This window comes from Schistocerca nitens, chromosome 2 (assembly GCF_023898315.1).
Source record: "Schistocerca nitens isolate TAMUIC-IGC-003100 chromosome 2, iqSchNite1.1, whole genome shotgun sequence".
Lineage (NCBI taxonomy): Eukaryota > Metazoa > Arthropoda > Insecta > Orthoptera > Acrididae > Schistocerca > Schistocerca nitens.
Window position 1 is genome coordinate 72436764 of NC_064615.1, and position 16647 is coordinate 72453410.

The window sequence follows — 16647 nt, forward strand, 5'->3', positions numbered from 1 at the left end:
ACGTGGTGAGTGCAGCTTTCGTTATGGCTGTGCTGAAATACGGCCTTCCGCCGATATGAAATACTCATCTGATTTTTCGAAAACTATTTGGTGAAAAAAATTGGTTTTTCACACTTTACTGTCTGATATCTTTGCTCAAATGAGGACTGAATTTGTTTTTGTTATATGCGATAGCTACTGCCCCGTACCAAATTAAATAAAACATTGCGTAAATTTTAAAGATTTTGTAGAGGTAAAAACATATTGCTTAAATTTTCAATATGGTTGGTTTTGGTTCTAACATTTCAGTAAATTATACTGAACTTTTATTTAAAATTGAGGGCAGAATAGGATCTCATTTCGTTCTCGAGTTATTGGGTCTTATATCCGCTGGATAGTCTCACGTCACATGTCCATTCACGTCTCTGTGCATTGAGAATCATGTGGTCATAACTATTAAGCCCGGTCCACACGCAACGATCTGTCTGCGCAGACATCGGCGCAGATGTCTGTACATGCAAAAGATCGCTGCAAATGTGGTGTGTTCACACGACACAAACCCCAATCTACTATTCGCCCGCCATCTGTCGGTGTTTGGAAAGAAATATCAGTGGCAAGCGACTACGCTCCCCGTAAACGTCAAAAATTTAATTCAGTTATTTTGAAATATAGAAATGGAGGAAGTTCTGTTGTGGTCTGTGTTCGCAACTTGTGTTGCAAAAAACATTCAGACCAACCGCAGGAAACAGAGAAAGCGGTCAAAATGGTGTAGACAGTGGCTGCTAAAGCGAAAGCAGTTTTCTCACGTACATTTACTGCGAGGGTTGCAGGGCGAAACTGTTTTGTTTTACATTATCTCGTGTTCCATTTCCTGGCACATTGACACTCCAATTTCATCTTCAATTGTACTCCTGCTTGGTCTTGGCGTTTCTTGATCACTAAGAAAGCCAAGCAGATGAAAATACCTTAACGTTGGCTGGTACACTTGATCTACTCTTACACCAGATCTAGATTTCTGAACTTTGGATAACTCTTTTCGGCAAACAGTTCACTGACAGACTTAATTTACTTGACTTGCCTTCATGAACTCATTCTTCAGGACAGCGAAAATAGCTTCGCATTTGTTGGGTATTATTTTACTCAACGCTTGTTTCGATATTGCAGTTGAAAATTCCAAATCCTTGTAGCTCCTTCCTGTTGCTAGGAATCTTATGTTACCACCAGCCGTTCATGAGGAGAAATTGCCCTTCTCATACAACTATTTTTTCTCATAATATGAGGGTTCAAATGGCTCTGAGCACTATGGGACTCAACTGCTGAGGAATTAGTCCCCTAGAACTTAGAACTAGTTAAACCTAACTAACCTAAGGACATCACAAACATCCATGCCCGAGGCAGGATTCGAACCTGCGACCGTAGCGGTCTTGCGGTTCCAGACTGCAGCGCCTTTAACCGCACGGCCACTTCGGCCGGCCTAATATGAGGGGTTACAAGCTTTAAGAGATATTAAGTTTCGAGATCCACCCGCAAATAATTTCTCCAGTTCGCAAAGAATTTTTTTTTAATTACCGTTTCTCTGTTTGCCGAGGCGTCAACTGCCCGCAATTTTTCAATTACAGCATTGTCTGCTGCTGTCTTTTTGTCTCGGTCACTATATTCTTTACTTTTAATCTTCCACAAACATGGGTGGTTTCTATATATTTCAATGAATTCACTTACAAACTCTCGAGAACACTGACGAGTATCAGCCATTTCAATGCCCTGTGCGCACAAACACTAGACTGAGCAAACAGCTGTTTCGCGCCAGATTTGCGGCGATCTCCTGTCCACACGCTCCAACTTGTCTGCGCAGATGTGCTTTGAACCCACAGATTTGAGAGGTTTCGCTCAAACCTCCAACTCCAACTTCCAGGTTTGCACACACCTCAGGTTGGTGCAAATCTTCTGTCCACACGCAACGATCTGTCTGCGCAGATGTGATGTGCGCAGACATTTGCGCAGACAGATCGTTGGGTGTGGACGGGCCTTTATCATACCTCACAAAGGATTCAAGATATCGAAACGAAATTTTTTGCAAATGATAGCAAATATGCTGTATGATAAATACTCTAAACGTTTTTATTCGTCGAGATATGTAAGGAACTCACCTGCAGCGGAGGCCGATAGCATCGCAGGAAAACCCAAGTGGCAAGTAGATGCACGTTGACAGGAACTGGGCAATGCCGTAGCAGGACGTGTACACACGTCCACAGCAGCGAAAGGGTTAACATGTTGTTGTGGTCTTCAGTCCAGAGACTGGTTTGATGCAGCTCTCTATGGTACTCTATCCTGTGCAAGCTTCTTCATCTCCCAGTGCCTACTGCAACCTACATCCTTCTGAATCTGTTTAGTGTATTCATCTCTTGGTCTCCCTCTATGATTTTTACCTTCCACGCTGCCCTCGAATACTAAATTGGTGATACATTGATGCCTCAGAATATGCCCTACCAACCTATCTCTTCTTCTAGTCAAGTTGTGCAACAAATTTCTCTTCTCTCCAATTCTATTCAATACCTCCTCATTAGTTACATGATCTACCCATCTAATCTTCAGCATTCTTCTGTAGCACCACATTTCGAAAGCTTCTATTCTCTTCTTGTCTAAACTATTTATCGTCCATGTTTCACTTTCACACATCGCTACACTCCATACAAATACTTTCAGAAAAGACTTTCTGACACTTATACCTGATATTACCAAATTTCTCTTCTTCAGAAACGCTTTCCTTGCCATTGCCAGTCTACATTTTATATCCCCTCTACTTCGACCATCATCAGTTATTTTGCTCCCCAAATAGCAAAACTCCTTTACTACTTTAAGTATCTCATTTCCTAATCTAATTCCCGCAGCTTCACCCGATTTAATTCGATTACATTCCAATATCCTCGTTTTGCTTTTGTTGATGTTCATCTTACATCCTCCTTACAAGAGACTGTCCATTCCGTTCAACTGCTTTTCCAAGTCCTTTGCTGTCTCTGACAGAATTACAATGTCATCGGCGAACCTCAAAGTTTTTATTTCTTCTCCATGAATTTTAATACCTACTCCAAATTTTTCTTTTGTTTCCTTTACTGCTTGCTCAATATACAGATTGAATAACATCGGGGAGAGGCTACAAACCTATCTCACTCCCTTCCCAACCACTGCTTCCCCTTCGTGCCCCTCGACTCTTATAACTGCCATCTGGTTTCTGTACAAATTGTAAACAGCCTTTCACTCCCTTTATTTTACCCCTGCCACCTCCAGAATTTGAAAGAGATTATTCCAGTCAACATTGTCAAAAGCTTTCTCTAAGCTTACAAACGCTAAAAACATAGGTTTGCCTTTCCTTAATCTATTTTCTAAGATAAGTCGTAGGGTCAGTATTGCCTCATGTGTTCCATAGAAGGCGGATATTAACATTTTCCAGTCTGGTCACACAAAGGCTGTTACTGTGGTTGCCAGCAAGCTTGCAGCGCACCTGGTGTCGGCGAGCGCGTTCTCGTCGACGGCGGCGATGTGGTTCCTGCTGAGGTCGCAGTGGCGCAGCAGGCGGGCGCCGCGCAACATGGCGGCCGGCACGTGCTGCAGGCGGTTGCCCCGCAGCTGCAGGGAGCGTAGCTGCCGCGCCGCGCCGCCCAGCGACTCCACGCTCACCAGCCTGTGCGGTCATACACCGTGATCGTCACTTCTCTTCCTAACTGTCAGTATATCTCATCTTCAAGGGTTACCGTTTACTAATTTTTTCTCCTCCTTAGCAACATTAATATGATTAATCTCACTGTTGCAATTGTGCATTAGCTGTATTGGCCCAGGGAATAGCTGTACGACGAGGGGGGGAGGGGGGGGGGTCACAAAAGTAACCGGAATCGTAATGCTGCACATCGTGTACTTGTAGTAGCATGTTGCGCTGCCAGAGGGTTGTAGTAGGAGCTCTGCTGAGTCATTCTGCCACGCGGCGTCACCCAACAGTGATAAGTATGGTTTCTTTGGCAGTTCTTTGAGTGTGCGCACAGTGCAGATGTGACACGAGGAAATGGCTAGTTCTTACGAACAACGTGCGGCAGTGAAGTTTTGTTTCTTGCTCGGCAAGAACGCAGCAGAAACTGTTGCGATGATTCACCCAGCCTACAAAGCCTGTGCTCTTAGTAAAACGCAAGTTAACGAATGGTTTTCTCGGTTTAAAAAGGGAGAAATGGTGGTTGAAGATCAGACCCGTTCTGGTGGACCTTCTACTGCACGATGCGAAGGCAACGTCGACGAAATCCGTGATCTCATCGCTGAAGATCCGATGCAGGACAATTGACCAACTCGAGAACTTGTCCGTGTTGTCCTGGAGCTCAATTCAGCACATCTTGACCATCGATTTGGGGATGTGAAGAGTGGCAGCAAAATTAGTGCCGAAGCTTCTTACCGGAGATCAAAGGGATCGTCGCGTTCGAGCCTGTCTCTAAATGAAGGACGCATTGAAAGATAATCCACATTTTTTCAACAAAATCATTACAGGTGATGAGTCATGGTGCTATGGGTACTATCCAGAAAGTAAACAACAGTCATCACAATGGAAGTCACCTGGCTCACATCGACCAAAAAAAGCTTGACAAGGGAAATAGAATGTGAAAACTATGTTGATATGTTTTTTTTTGACATCAAAGGGATCGTACACTCTGAATTTGTCCCTGAAAACCAGACAGTAAACCAACAATTCTATTTGGAGGTTATGAAACGGCTTCGCAGAAGTTTGTCGCGAAAACGTGCGGCTTTGTGGCATTTTGGCGTGTGGTTCCTGCATCACGACAACGCTCTCGCGCACACGGCTCTCAGCGTTCGCCAGTTTTTGGCCTCAACGAAGACGACTACCTTGACCCACGCGCCCTGTTAGCTCGATTTAGCACCCTCGGACTTCTTCCTACTCCCGAGGATGATAAGAGACTTGAGAGGGAAGCGTTTTGCGGATATGGAAGACGTAAAACGCCATGTCATGAAAGTGCTAGCAAGTATCAAAGAGGACGAATTTAAAAGGTGCTTCGAATACTGGAATGAACGTTTGGACAATTGTATTAATGCTAATGGAGAGTACTTCGAAGGAGATTAAAATTGTATTTGAAAACAATAAAGTATATGCTTTCTAGAAAGAAATTCCGGCTATTTTTGGGTCGTCCCTCGTATTTGTAGTGATTTCAGAGTATTTTATTTTGAGTGCCATGTTATCCGTTGGACCAACGAAAAAATTAGAGGAATCATTTGTTTTCGGTACTCTGAATGGAGTAAAAAATATAGATATTGTTGATAGAATGCAGCTGCAGTATGTTAATAGCCGTCTTAAATTAGTTAATGAAATATGCATAAGTCGATAAATTCCTTTAAAACTGCAAGTGCATCTGTCTGTGGAAAATATCGTTCAGGTAAGAGCCAAAGAAACTGGTACACCTGCCTAACATCGTGTCTAAGTAGTGCTGGAAGGAACTGACACCATGAATCCATAGGAGTGCAAGGGGGTGGAGATCTTGCCTGAACAGCACGTTGCAAGGCATCCCAGATATGCTCAATAATGTTCATGCCTGGGGAGTTTGGTGGCCAGCAGAAGTGTTTAAACTCAGAAGAGTGTTCTTGGAGCCACTCTGTAGCGATTCTGGTCGTGTGGGGTGTCGCATTGTCCTGCTGGAATTGCCCAACTCCTTTGGATTGCACAATGAAGGCAGGTGATCAGACAGGATGCTTAGATACATGTCACCTGTCAGAGTCGTATCTAGACGCACCAGGGGTCCCATATCACTCCCATGCACATGCACCACATCATTACAGAGCCTCCTCCAGCTTGAACAGTCCCCTGCTGGCATGCAGGGTCCATCGATTCATTACGTTGTCTCCATACCCATACACATCCATCCGCTCGATACAATTTGATACAAGACTCGTCCGACCAGGCAACATGTTTCCAGTCATCAACAGTCCAATGTCCGTGTTGACAGGCCCATGCGAGGTGTTAAGCTTTGTGTCATGTAGTCATCAAGAGTACACAAGTGGGACTTTGGTTCCGAAAGCTCATATCGATGATGTTTCATTGAATAGTTAGCAAGCTGACACTTGTTGATGGCCCAGCATTGAAATCTGCAACAATTTGGGGAAGGTCTGCACTTCTGTCACATTGAACGATTCTCTTCAGTCGTCGTTGCTCCTGTTCTTGCAGGATCTTTTTCCAGTTGCAGCGGTGTTGGAGATTTAATGTTTTACCGGATTCCTGATATTCCGGGTACACTCGTGAAATGGTCGTTCCGGAAAAATCCCCACTTCATCGCTACCTCGGAGACGCTGTATCCCATCGCTCGTGCGCCGACTATAGCACCACGTTCAAACGCACTTAAATCTTGATAGCCTGCCAATGTAGCAGCAGTAAGCGATCTAACAACTGCGCCAGACACTTGTTGTCTTATACATGCGTTGCCGACCGCAGCGCCGTATTCTGCCCGTTTACATATCTCTGTATTAGAATACACGTGCCTATACCAGTTTCTTTGGCGCTTCAGTGTAATTTAGTCGTGGCAGGGTCCTCAGTCATGATAAAAGAAATAAGTTTTCTACACCAGTTGTTCTGTTTTATTTTTATTTCGCATACTACATCGTTTCGATACTGTAGCCATTCTCAAGTAAAACGTGTTACCCGTTAATGACAACTGCCACCCACTTCAAAAAACTGACAGTGGCACCAAGAAAGTTGAAAGAATAATTCGTGATGATCGTATTGTCAGAACCGATGATAATGCATGTGAGTTGAATATTAGCCACGTTTCATCGTTTTCCATCATCCTTGAATCTCTAAGCTATCACAGAGCTTATGCTTATTTGGTAACATGTCAACTGACGAACAGAAACAGTGTCAAAATCACATTTAAGGTGATTGAAGAAGAAGGAGAAGACTCTGTTACACAGCAACCGTTGATACACTCTGAGTTCGTAACTAAGAACTACGCGTTAAGCAATAGAGCACGGTGGGAAAACAACCATCTTCGTCCACAGAGAAAAAAATTCAGCGGCAAAGTTTCTGCTATTAAGCAGATGATTACAGTGTTTTGGGGTATGAACGGACCATTGCTGATTCATTACACTCTAAAAAGTTACAGAGTGAATAATCACAGCTAGTGTGAGTTACTGCGAGATCTGAAAAACAATATAAAAAAGAAGAGCAGAAAGAATCTTCTTTCAATGGCGTGATTTTGTTTCAAAGTAATCTCTGCCCTCACACATCTCGAAAAAAAAAAAATCCAGTTCATTCAAAATATTGGCCACGCGGGGTAGCTGTGCGGTCTGGGGCGTCTTGTCACGGTTCGCGCGGCTCCTCCCGTCGGAGGTCCAAGTCCTCCCTCAGGCATGAATGTGTGTGTTGTTCTTAGCGTAAGCTAGTTTATGTTAGTTTAATTAGTATGTAATCCTAGGGACCGATGACCTCAGCAGTTAGGTCCCATAGCACCTTACCACAAATTTAAAAAATTTCATTCAAAATCTTGGTCTGGAGCTGCTGGAGCACCTGCCATACACTCCTGACATAGTCATATTCTTGATTTGATGATGGTGCACCTCTGTGAATCCAAGCAAATCCAGATGTGGAGGTTGTGGAGTCAGTGCAAGAGTGAACCTGCACAGTGCTACATAGCTTCGTCCAGGATGTACTTAAGAAGCTTCTCAAGAGATGGCCCAAGTGCATAAAGACTGAGAGAGATTATGGAGGGAAATGATGTTATATGTAATATTGTTTTCCCAATAAAATGTTTCTTTAAAAATTCTTAATTTTTTGACTTGCCCTTATATATCTCATTATGTGACTGACTGTGTCCAAGTACGAAATGTTGTTTGCTTCAACAATTGTAACTAAAAGTGCGGAAGATCTCATTTTTCTGGTATTACAGAGTTTATTCTTTGATAAATAGACTGATGACCATAGATGTTAAGTCCCATAGTGCTCAGAGCCATTTGAGAAATATTTTCCGCTCTGAAATAACGAATTTGAAATTTTACTTCCATGTTTATTCGTACAACAAGGTACTCCTGTAGTAAACTGATTTCAGATCACGATGCAATTAGTCATATTACATAACTGTGCTCCAGGCACAGTTCAGAAACAATCAAAGGAAACAATGAGGCTGTATAATGACAAAACTACTGAAGATTGTAAGGAATGCTTAAAAATGGTGACTGGGTTGAAGTTTATTATAAGCTTAATGACAGCTCTAAATTCAAAGCATTTCTGAATGTATTAGTATACATTTTTGAAAGTAGTTTCCCTAAAAAGATAACTAAATGTAATAATGGCAAGCCATTAAAGGTACCCTAGATCACTACAAGTATCAGAGACTCTTCACAAAAAAAAAGACTTGTACAAAATAGCCAGAACAAATAATGGCCCAGAAATACGTTCATATAATAAATAGTACTGTAACATATTACTCAAAGATGTAAAAAAATCTAGGAACATGCATATTTTATCTGGAATTGACATATCAGACAAACAGTTAAATCAATATGGAATTTTGTTTAAAGAGAGACATGGAGAGAAGCCACAGAATATTGTATTATTTTTGTTAAAGAAAATGAGGGTGTTGTAGAAACAGTCCATTTGTAGCAGCTATTTTTAATAAATACTTTTTAGGAATAGGCGAGAAAATTGGTGCAAACAATTCAGAAAGAAAGCAAAACAGTACTCCAAATAAGCAAATAATCAATGCCTCATTGAGTGCTTACTTACGAAATAGAATGCAGAAAGTTACCTCCAGGTTGTTCCAGTAATGCAAAGAGGGACGCCACATCAACTGCTTGAGGAGAAATTATAAAGAGAATTCCACAGGGTTCGATCGTTGGCCCACTAGTGTTCTGGACTTACGTTTACGATCAGCCATTTTATTTAAATGGCTACAAACAGGGCTAATTCCTTCTCCCTGTTTGTAGATGATACAAGCATCGTTGTAAGGCTAAGCGAAGAAGCATGAACAGGAGAGGTAGTAAATGATGTTTTTGTGAAAGTTACTGAAAGGTTTTATACAAATGGGCTAGTTTTAAACTTCGAAAAATGTACTTCATCTGGTTTTACAACGTCTAAAATGTCCCACAATGTATTAACCTACAATAAGAGGGTTGCTCGTAAAAAAAGGTTCCCATTGCGCTACAGTCCTGAAAAGTGCAGTTTCGGTGGATCCCGAGATTCTGTAGTGTACCTCACCCCACTCTAAATCCCCTCCATAGCGAGCTGCCTGCGGAGCTCAGTCTTGGCTCGGCAGCCGTACGTGATGGATCTCCCCCTAGCTTCGCTCGCTAGGTGTGAGTTGCCCTCGGTGATCCGTTTCCTGTCTGCAAAAAACATTGCGCCGCAGAAATCCATTCCCAGCTATGCGAAATCTATGGAGGCAAGTGTATGAGCGTACAACACCTGCGCAAATGGTGCAGACAGTTCAAGAACGGGCGTACTGACGTCCATGATGAGGAGCGGACGGCTATCTGTTTCTGACGAAACAATCGCAAAAGTGGAGGCAGAGGTGCTCTCAGATCGAAGAGTGACGGTTCGTGAGCTCTCCGAAGTGATCCCTGATGTCAGCAAAACCTCTATTGACAAGATTTTGACGGAGCATCTAGGGTATGCTAAGGTTCACACGAGGTGGGTGCCAAGAATGTTGACCGAAGACCACAAACGTCAACGCGTTGAAACGGTCCAAGAACTTCTTCGAGATCACGGAATTCATGGCGAGGAACACCTCGACTCCACCTTCACTAGAGACGAGACTTGGCAACAGTGTTTTTGGACGGGAAGGGGGTATTGTTGTGCGAGTTCTTGCCCGCCACAATCAACGCTGCCGGGTAATGCGAGACACTGCAAAAATTGCGCCGTGCAATTCAAAACAAGAGGAGGGATATGCTGTCCAAGAGAGTGCTTTTGCATCAGGATAACTCTCGACCGCACACCACTAAAGCCACTAACGAGATCATCGCAAAATTTGGATGGAGTATTGTCAAACACCAACCCTACAGCCCGGACTTAGCCCCAAGTGACTATCTTCTCTTCCCTAAGCTGAAGAAACACCTGGATGGAACGCATTTCGGCGACAGAGAAGAGCTGGAAGAAGCGGTTCTCAGGCATCTGCGCTGCTTGGCGGCAGATTTTTTGACTCGGGCATTCAAAAGCTCGTACACCGCATGCAAAAATGTATTGATCTCAGTGGCGACTATGTAGTAAAATAGGTTAAACTCTGAACTTCCAAAAATGTACGCATTCATGAAATAAACATTTTTACTCTGTAAAAAAAAAATTGGAACCTTATTTTTCCGACACCCCTCGTACCCAAAAGAAGTAACAAATAAAGTAGAAAATTGTAAGTTCATAGGGACATATATTGATAAAAACTGAAACTGGGAAAACCATTTAGTAGACCTGCTAAATGTTTATGTTTGACCGCTTTTGCCATAAGAAACTATGTCCCACCCTGACGCTTGGAATAAGACTTCGAATGATCTCAGTCAATGGTAACTGAACTCAAAAAGATTTAGATGTATATGAAAATCGTATACAAGGCCGATTTCAATGGAGTTCCAGCCTGGGCAATTTAAAGTATTACATGAAAAATAACAAAATGTGTGATGAATAAATTTCCGACAAATGGAGTTCCTCGAAAAATAAAAGTTTGTGTTGACATCTTCGGAACCTAATGTAATAGATGAAAACGGTTTTCAGATTTATAAATCAGCAGGAATAATTGTGTTACAAAAAGTGAAAACAATGTCAGATATGTATAGCTTGAATGAATTTTTCAATTTGGAGCCGAGTACGCACTGATATGAACCTTCCTGACAGGTTAAAGCTGCGTACTTGGTTAGAGTCCTGGTCCTGGACACAGTTTTAATCTGCTAGGAAGTTTCTTATGTGCAGCTTGTTTGTAAGTGTAAACAGCATTGATCTCAATGTGGCAAGGGCTACAATGCAGTTGTTCTACACCCCTAACAGTGAAATAACTTGCTGCTGACGGATCTCACCGATTATCGTGCAGGTCGAGTTCCTCGAGGCTGGCGAGGGCATCCAGGTCTGTGCCGCGCAGGCGCTGCAGCAGGTTCTGGCCCAGGTGGAGCTTCCGCAGGTGGGGCAGCCGCCGCATGTCGGGCATGCTGGAGAGGGCGTTCGCGGTGAGGTCCAGGCTGCGCAGCGCGGGCAGCGCCAGAGTCGGCATCGACGACAGCTGGTTGCTGGCCGCGTGCAGGTGCTCCAGGCCCTGTGGCAGCTGCGCGGGGAGCTCCAGCAGTCGGTTCCTGGCCATGTCCACCTGCACCACAACCAAGAAATTATAAGGAGTGACACGCTATTATTATTGCACTAATGGCCATTAAAATTGCTACACCACAAAGATGACGTGCTACTGACGCGAAATTTAACCGACAGGACGAAGATGCTGTGATATGCAAATGATTAGCTTTTCAGACCATTCACACAAGGTTGGCGCCTGTGGCGACACCTACAATGAGCTGACATGAGGAAAGTTTCCAGCCGATGTCTCATACACAAACAGCAGTTGACCGGCGTTGCCTGGTGAAACCTTGTGAGGCCTCGTGTAAGGAGGAGAAATCCGTACCATCACGTATCCGACATTGATAAAGGTCGGATTGTAGCCTATTGCGATTGCGGTTTATCGTATCGCGACATTGCTGCTCGCGTTGTTCGAGATCCAATGACTGTTAGCAGAATATGGAATCGGTGGGTTCAGAAGGGTAATACGGAACGCCATGCTGGATGCCAACGGCCTCGTATCACTAGCAGTAGAGATGACAGGCATCTTATCCACGTGGCTGTAACGATCGTGTAGCCACGTCTCGATACCTGAGTCAAGAGATGGGAACGTTTGCAAGACAACAACCATCTGCACGAACAGTTCGACGACGTTTGCAGCAGCACAGACTATCAGCTCGAGAGCATGACTGCAGTTACCCTTGACGTTGCATCACAGACAGGAGCGCCTGCAATAGTGTACTCAACGACGAACCTGGGTGCACGAATGACGAAACGTCATTTTTTCAGATGAATCCAGGTTCTGTTTACAGCATCATGATGGTCGCATCCGTGTTTGGCGATATCACGGTGAACGCACATTGGAAGCGTTTATTCGTCGCCGCCATACTGGTATATCACCCGGCGTGATGGTATGAGGTGGCATTGGTTACACGTCTCGGTCACCTCTTGTTCGCATTGACGGCACTGTGAACAGTGGACATTACATTTCAGATGTGTTACGACCCGTGGCTCTACCCTTCATTCGATCCCTGCGAAACCCTACATTTCAGTAGGATAATGCACGACCGCGTGTTGCAGGTCCTGTACGGGCCTTTCTGGATACAGAAAATGTTCGACTGCTGCCCTGGCCAGCACATTCTCCAGATCTCTCACCAACTGAAAACGTCTGGTCAATGGTGGCCGAGCAACTGGCTCGTCACAATACGCCAGTACTACTCTTGATGAACTGTGGTATCGTGTTGAAGCTGCATGAGCAGCTGTACCTGTACACGCCATCCAAGCTCTGTTTGACTCAGTGGCCAGGCGTATCAAGGCCGTTATTGCGGCCAGTGGTGGTTCTTCTGAGTACTCATTTCTCAGGATCTATGCACCCAAATTACGTGAAAATGTAATCACATGTCAGTTCTAGTATTATGTATTTGTCCAGTGAATACCCGTTTATCAATTGCATTTTCTTCTTTGTGTAGCAAATTTAATGACCAGTAGTGTAGTATGCCATTTCAGAGGTTTTCCAGTTCGCTCGAGATTTATTGTTGCAACAGTGCATATGGAGTACAAGAAATGATTACATTTACAGATCAGTAGCACAGGCGGTTCTGAGATTCAGTTATCGACCATACTGCAACACCGATATTAGTATGTGGTGTAGCCCCCAAGGGTGGCAATGCAGTCGCTGGCTCTGGCATCCAGTCGATCATATGGTTGGCGAATACTGTACTAGTAGCCGTAATTCCACGCCTGCTCCACCTGTTTGCATGGTTCTGTAAGAGTTGTTGTTTGATGAGTCGCAAGAGTCATTTCTCGTCCCATCATATCCCACGTGTGCTCGATTGGAGACAAGTCCGGAGATCGTGCTAGCTAGGGAAGTTGCTGCATGTTTTGCAGAGCATGTTGAATTTCACGGGTCGTATTTGGGCGAGCGTAATCTTGTTGGAATAACGCATCATCTTGCTGTTGCAAGAATGGGTCTAACAACATCCTGCACATACTGAGCCTTGTTAAGCGTCCCCTCCAGAAACGCCAAATGTGAAAGAGAGTTGAGGCTTGTCGCACCCCATACTATAAGACCTAGGGTGTGGCCAGTGTATCTCAGACGAACACATTCCGCGAGACAGTGCTCACTTGCTCTGTGTAGCACTTGCAAGCGACTATCACTTGCTTGCATACAGAATCTGCTTACATCCCTGAAGCACATGGCATATCATTCTATCCTAAGTGATCCTCTGACAGCCCCAGTCGACCCATGCACATCAATGCTGTGGTGTGAGTGGGACACGAGCTAGCGATGTGCGTGGCCACAGTCCCACGGCTAATAACTGGTTCGCAACAGTTCATGCTGACATGCCTGAGCTCGTAAGCCCTCTTGTCTGTGCTGTGGTAGCTGTACGATCTGCCACTGCTGCTCTTACATTACGACTTTCCTGGCGGGCGTCTGTGCTACTTGGATGGCAAAAACCTTGTCTACTGGTATACGAGGTGCGGCTAGAAAAAAACCGGACTGATGCTGGAAAAAACATTTATTTACAATTATTTACAATTTCATGTTATCTCCTTCAATGTACTCTCCTCCTCGGTCTCTACACCGCTCCATACGAATTTTCCACTGTTCATAGCAATGCTGCAGATCATTTTCGGTAAGTCCATACATTACTTCCGTCGCTTTTTCTTTTACTGCTTCAACAGTCTCAAATCTAGTTCCTTTCAAAGCTGACTTGACTTTAGGGAAAAGAAAAAAGTCACAGGGGGCCAAATCAGGTGAGTAGGGTGGATGATCTAAGATGGGAATGTTGTGTTTTGCCAAAAACGTCTTCACTGACAACGCACTGTGAGCTGGGGCATTGTCTTGGTGAAGGATCCATGACTTTTTTCTCCACAAATCGTTCCGTTTTCTCCGTACTCGCTCACGTAGGGTAGCCAGGACGCTAATGTAGTAATGCTGATTCACTGTTTGTCCCTCTGGTACCCAATCAATGTGCACAATCCCTTTGATGTCAAAAAAAAAAATCATCATTGCCTTGAATTTCGATTTTGACATTCGTGCTTTTTTTTGTCGTGGAGAACCAGGAGTTTTCCAATGCATCGATTGGCGTTTAGTTTCGGGATCGTAAGTAAAAAACCACGATTCATCGCAAGTAATAACATTTTGTAAGAAGGTGGGATCACTTTCAATGTTTTCCGGGATGTCAGAACAAATCATTCTTCGGCGTTCCTTCTGTTCAATTGTGAGACACTTTGGAACCATTTTTGAACACACTTTGTTCATGTTGAAACTTTAATGAAGAATCTGCCTAACACTTTCCTTGTCAACTCCTGTTAACTGAGACACTGCCCTGATTGTTAAACGGCGATCTTGTCGAACAAGTTTACCGATTTTTTCAATGTTTGCATCAGTTTTTGCTGACAATGATCTGCCAGTGCGAGTGTCATCACTGGTGTCTTCGCGGCCATCTTTAAATCGTTTAAACCAGTCAAACACTTGTGTTCGCGATAAACAATCATCGCCGTACACTTGTTGTAACATTACAAACGTTTCACTTGCAGATTTTCCTAGTTTGAAACAAAATTTGATGTTAACACGCTGTTCTTTCTGTACACTCAACATTTTCCGACGCACAGACAAAACGTCAACTACTTAAAACAGACGCCACGGGCAGACTGAGTGCAGGAGGCAGATGAAACTCGAGCAGTAGGCGGAGCGAGAGTCACGTGACAGGCCACGCGACTTTCAGCCTTATTGCATTCGTTTTATTGTTTCACCAGTACTAGTCCGGTTTTTTTCTAGCCACACCTCGTATATCTGTTCACGCGATCACTGATACCAACATCGTTGCGCAACTGATGCAGCACGTCCAACTTGTGTGGCACTTCTTCTAAAGGACCATCCCGCCACTCGGAAGGCCACAATCTGACCCCTTTCAGACTAGTCCATTTGGCTGTAGGAAGCATGACTGTGTCTCTGCCTGCTTACTTCACACGTTTGCACCACAATGAGGCTTCTGGTGGTGAGCATTCTCTATTAAAGGGTTGACAAAGACAGCTATGCCACTGCACTTTGTGTTGCCAGGCGATGTCGAAATCATTGGCAGTACATCAGCTATCCCATAGGTAGTGTACGCTGTCATCAGATCAAAATGGACGTCGTCTTTCCAGACGCACTATATCTTTCCCTGGCAGTGTCTTATTATGTATTCTGCCTGAAGACAGGTCTTCATTTAGTTGCTCTTCAAGACTTTTACTGCTCTCATTTCCACATAGTTTTCACTCCCAACATCTTGTATCTTCTCCTTCTTTTCATTTCTAAATGACTACTTCTACACTCAGGAAGCAACCTTACTGTGTGTGGCAGAGGGTACTTTGCACACCAGTGTCATTTCCACCTTATCCTGTTCCTGTCGCGAATGGTTCGCAAGAAGAACGATTGCTGGTATCTCTCTGTGTGGGCTCGAATCCCTCCAATTTTATCTCCATAGTCGTTTTGCGAGATCTGCATAGGGGGAAGAAATATACTAGCTGGAGTGTAAGCTCTCAGAACTGTAAAAGTAGACCACAGTGTGATGCAAAACGTCTCTCTTGCAATGTCTCCCACTGGAGTTGGCTGAATATCTCCATGACGTTTTCACGCTTACAAAGTGAACCTGTGACGAAACTTGCTCCTCTCCTTTAGATCTTCTCTGTTTCCTTTATAATTCGTATTTTGTACAGATCCCAGACTGACGAACAATATACAAGTATTGGTCCTTCATCGATTGACTACATTTCCAGAGGGTTGTTCTAATGACTCTAAGTCTGGCGTCTGCCTTTCTTACGATTAATTTTGCGTCAAATAATCGCTCCATATGCATAATTCTAGATATTTTATGGAAGTAGCTGCTTCCAATGATCGTTCTCGTCCCACACACCAATCCTTCCAATGCATTCACCGTCAAACAGTCCCGTCAGAGCATGTGGCCAAACCAGTTTTTCTCCCTTTTTCTCATAAATTAGAAAACTCATCTTCTCCATCCTATCATTTCCAGCACCTCTTCATTAGTCATTCTCCGTACCCTATCATAAACCTACAATGTGTTTTTAAAAAATTCATACTATTTCACAAGACTGTATTTCCCACATGAATGAAGATAGAAACCTGGGCGAAACTTAGTTTATACACTGAAACAAAAAGTTAACGTTGGTGGCAGTTGCAAGTTGCTGGTAGGCGTCTTCCTGGTGCAGCTGTCTCTTGTGGAAATTTAAGTGCTATATTTCTGTGTGTCATTTGACCTATTGATGCTGATTTGGATTTTTTGTTTTGTTGTGGTTGAGTTTGTTGTGGCGTAACAAGCTCGCTACGCCACACTGAGAAGGAAGCCGAAAGGCACGCGTACACACACGCCGACTGGCGTCAAGTCTGG

At 43.9% G+C, this 16647-nt stretch overlaps 1 protein-coding gene across 1 annotated transcript in view; it reads right to left on the minus strand.

Annotated features, from left to right (window-relative positions):
• Positions 1-16647, minus strand: part of LOC126234839 (protein artichoke) — a 360491-nt gene that overhangs the window by 66070 nt on the left and 277774 nt on the right. Inside the window, exons 9-10 of the mRNA XM_049943581.1 lie at positions 11011-11294; positions 3479-3658 (exon numbers count right to left, since the gene is read on the minus strand). Coding sequence (XP_049799538.1) covers positions 3479-3658; positions 11011-11294 — 464 coding nt within the window. The remainder of the gene's footprint in view (positions 1-3478; positions 3659-11010; positions 11295-16647) is intronic.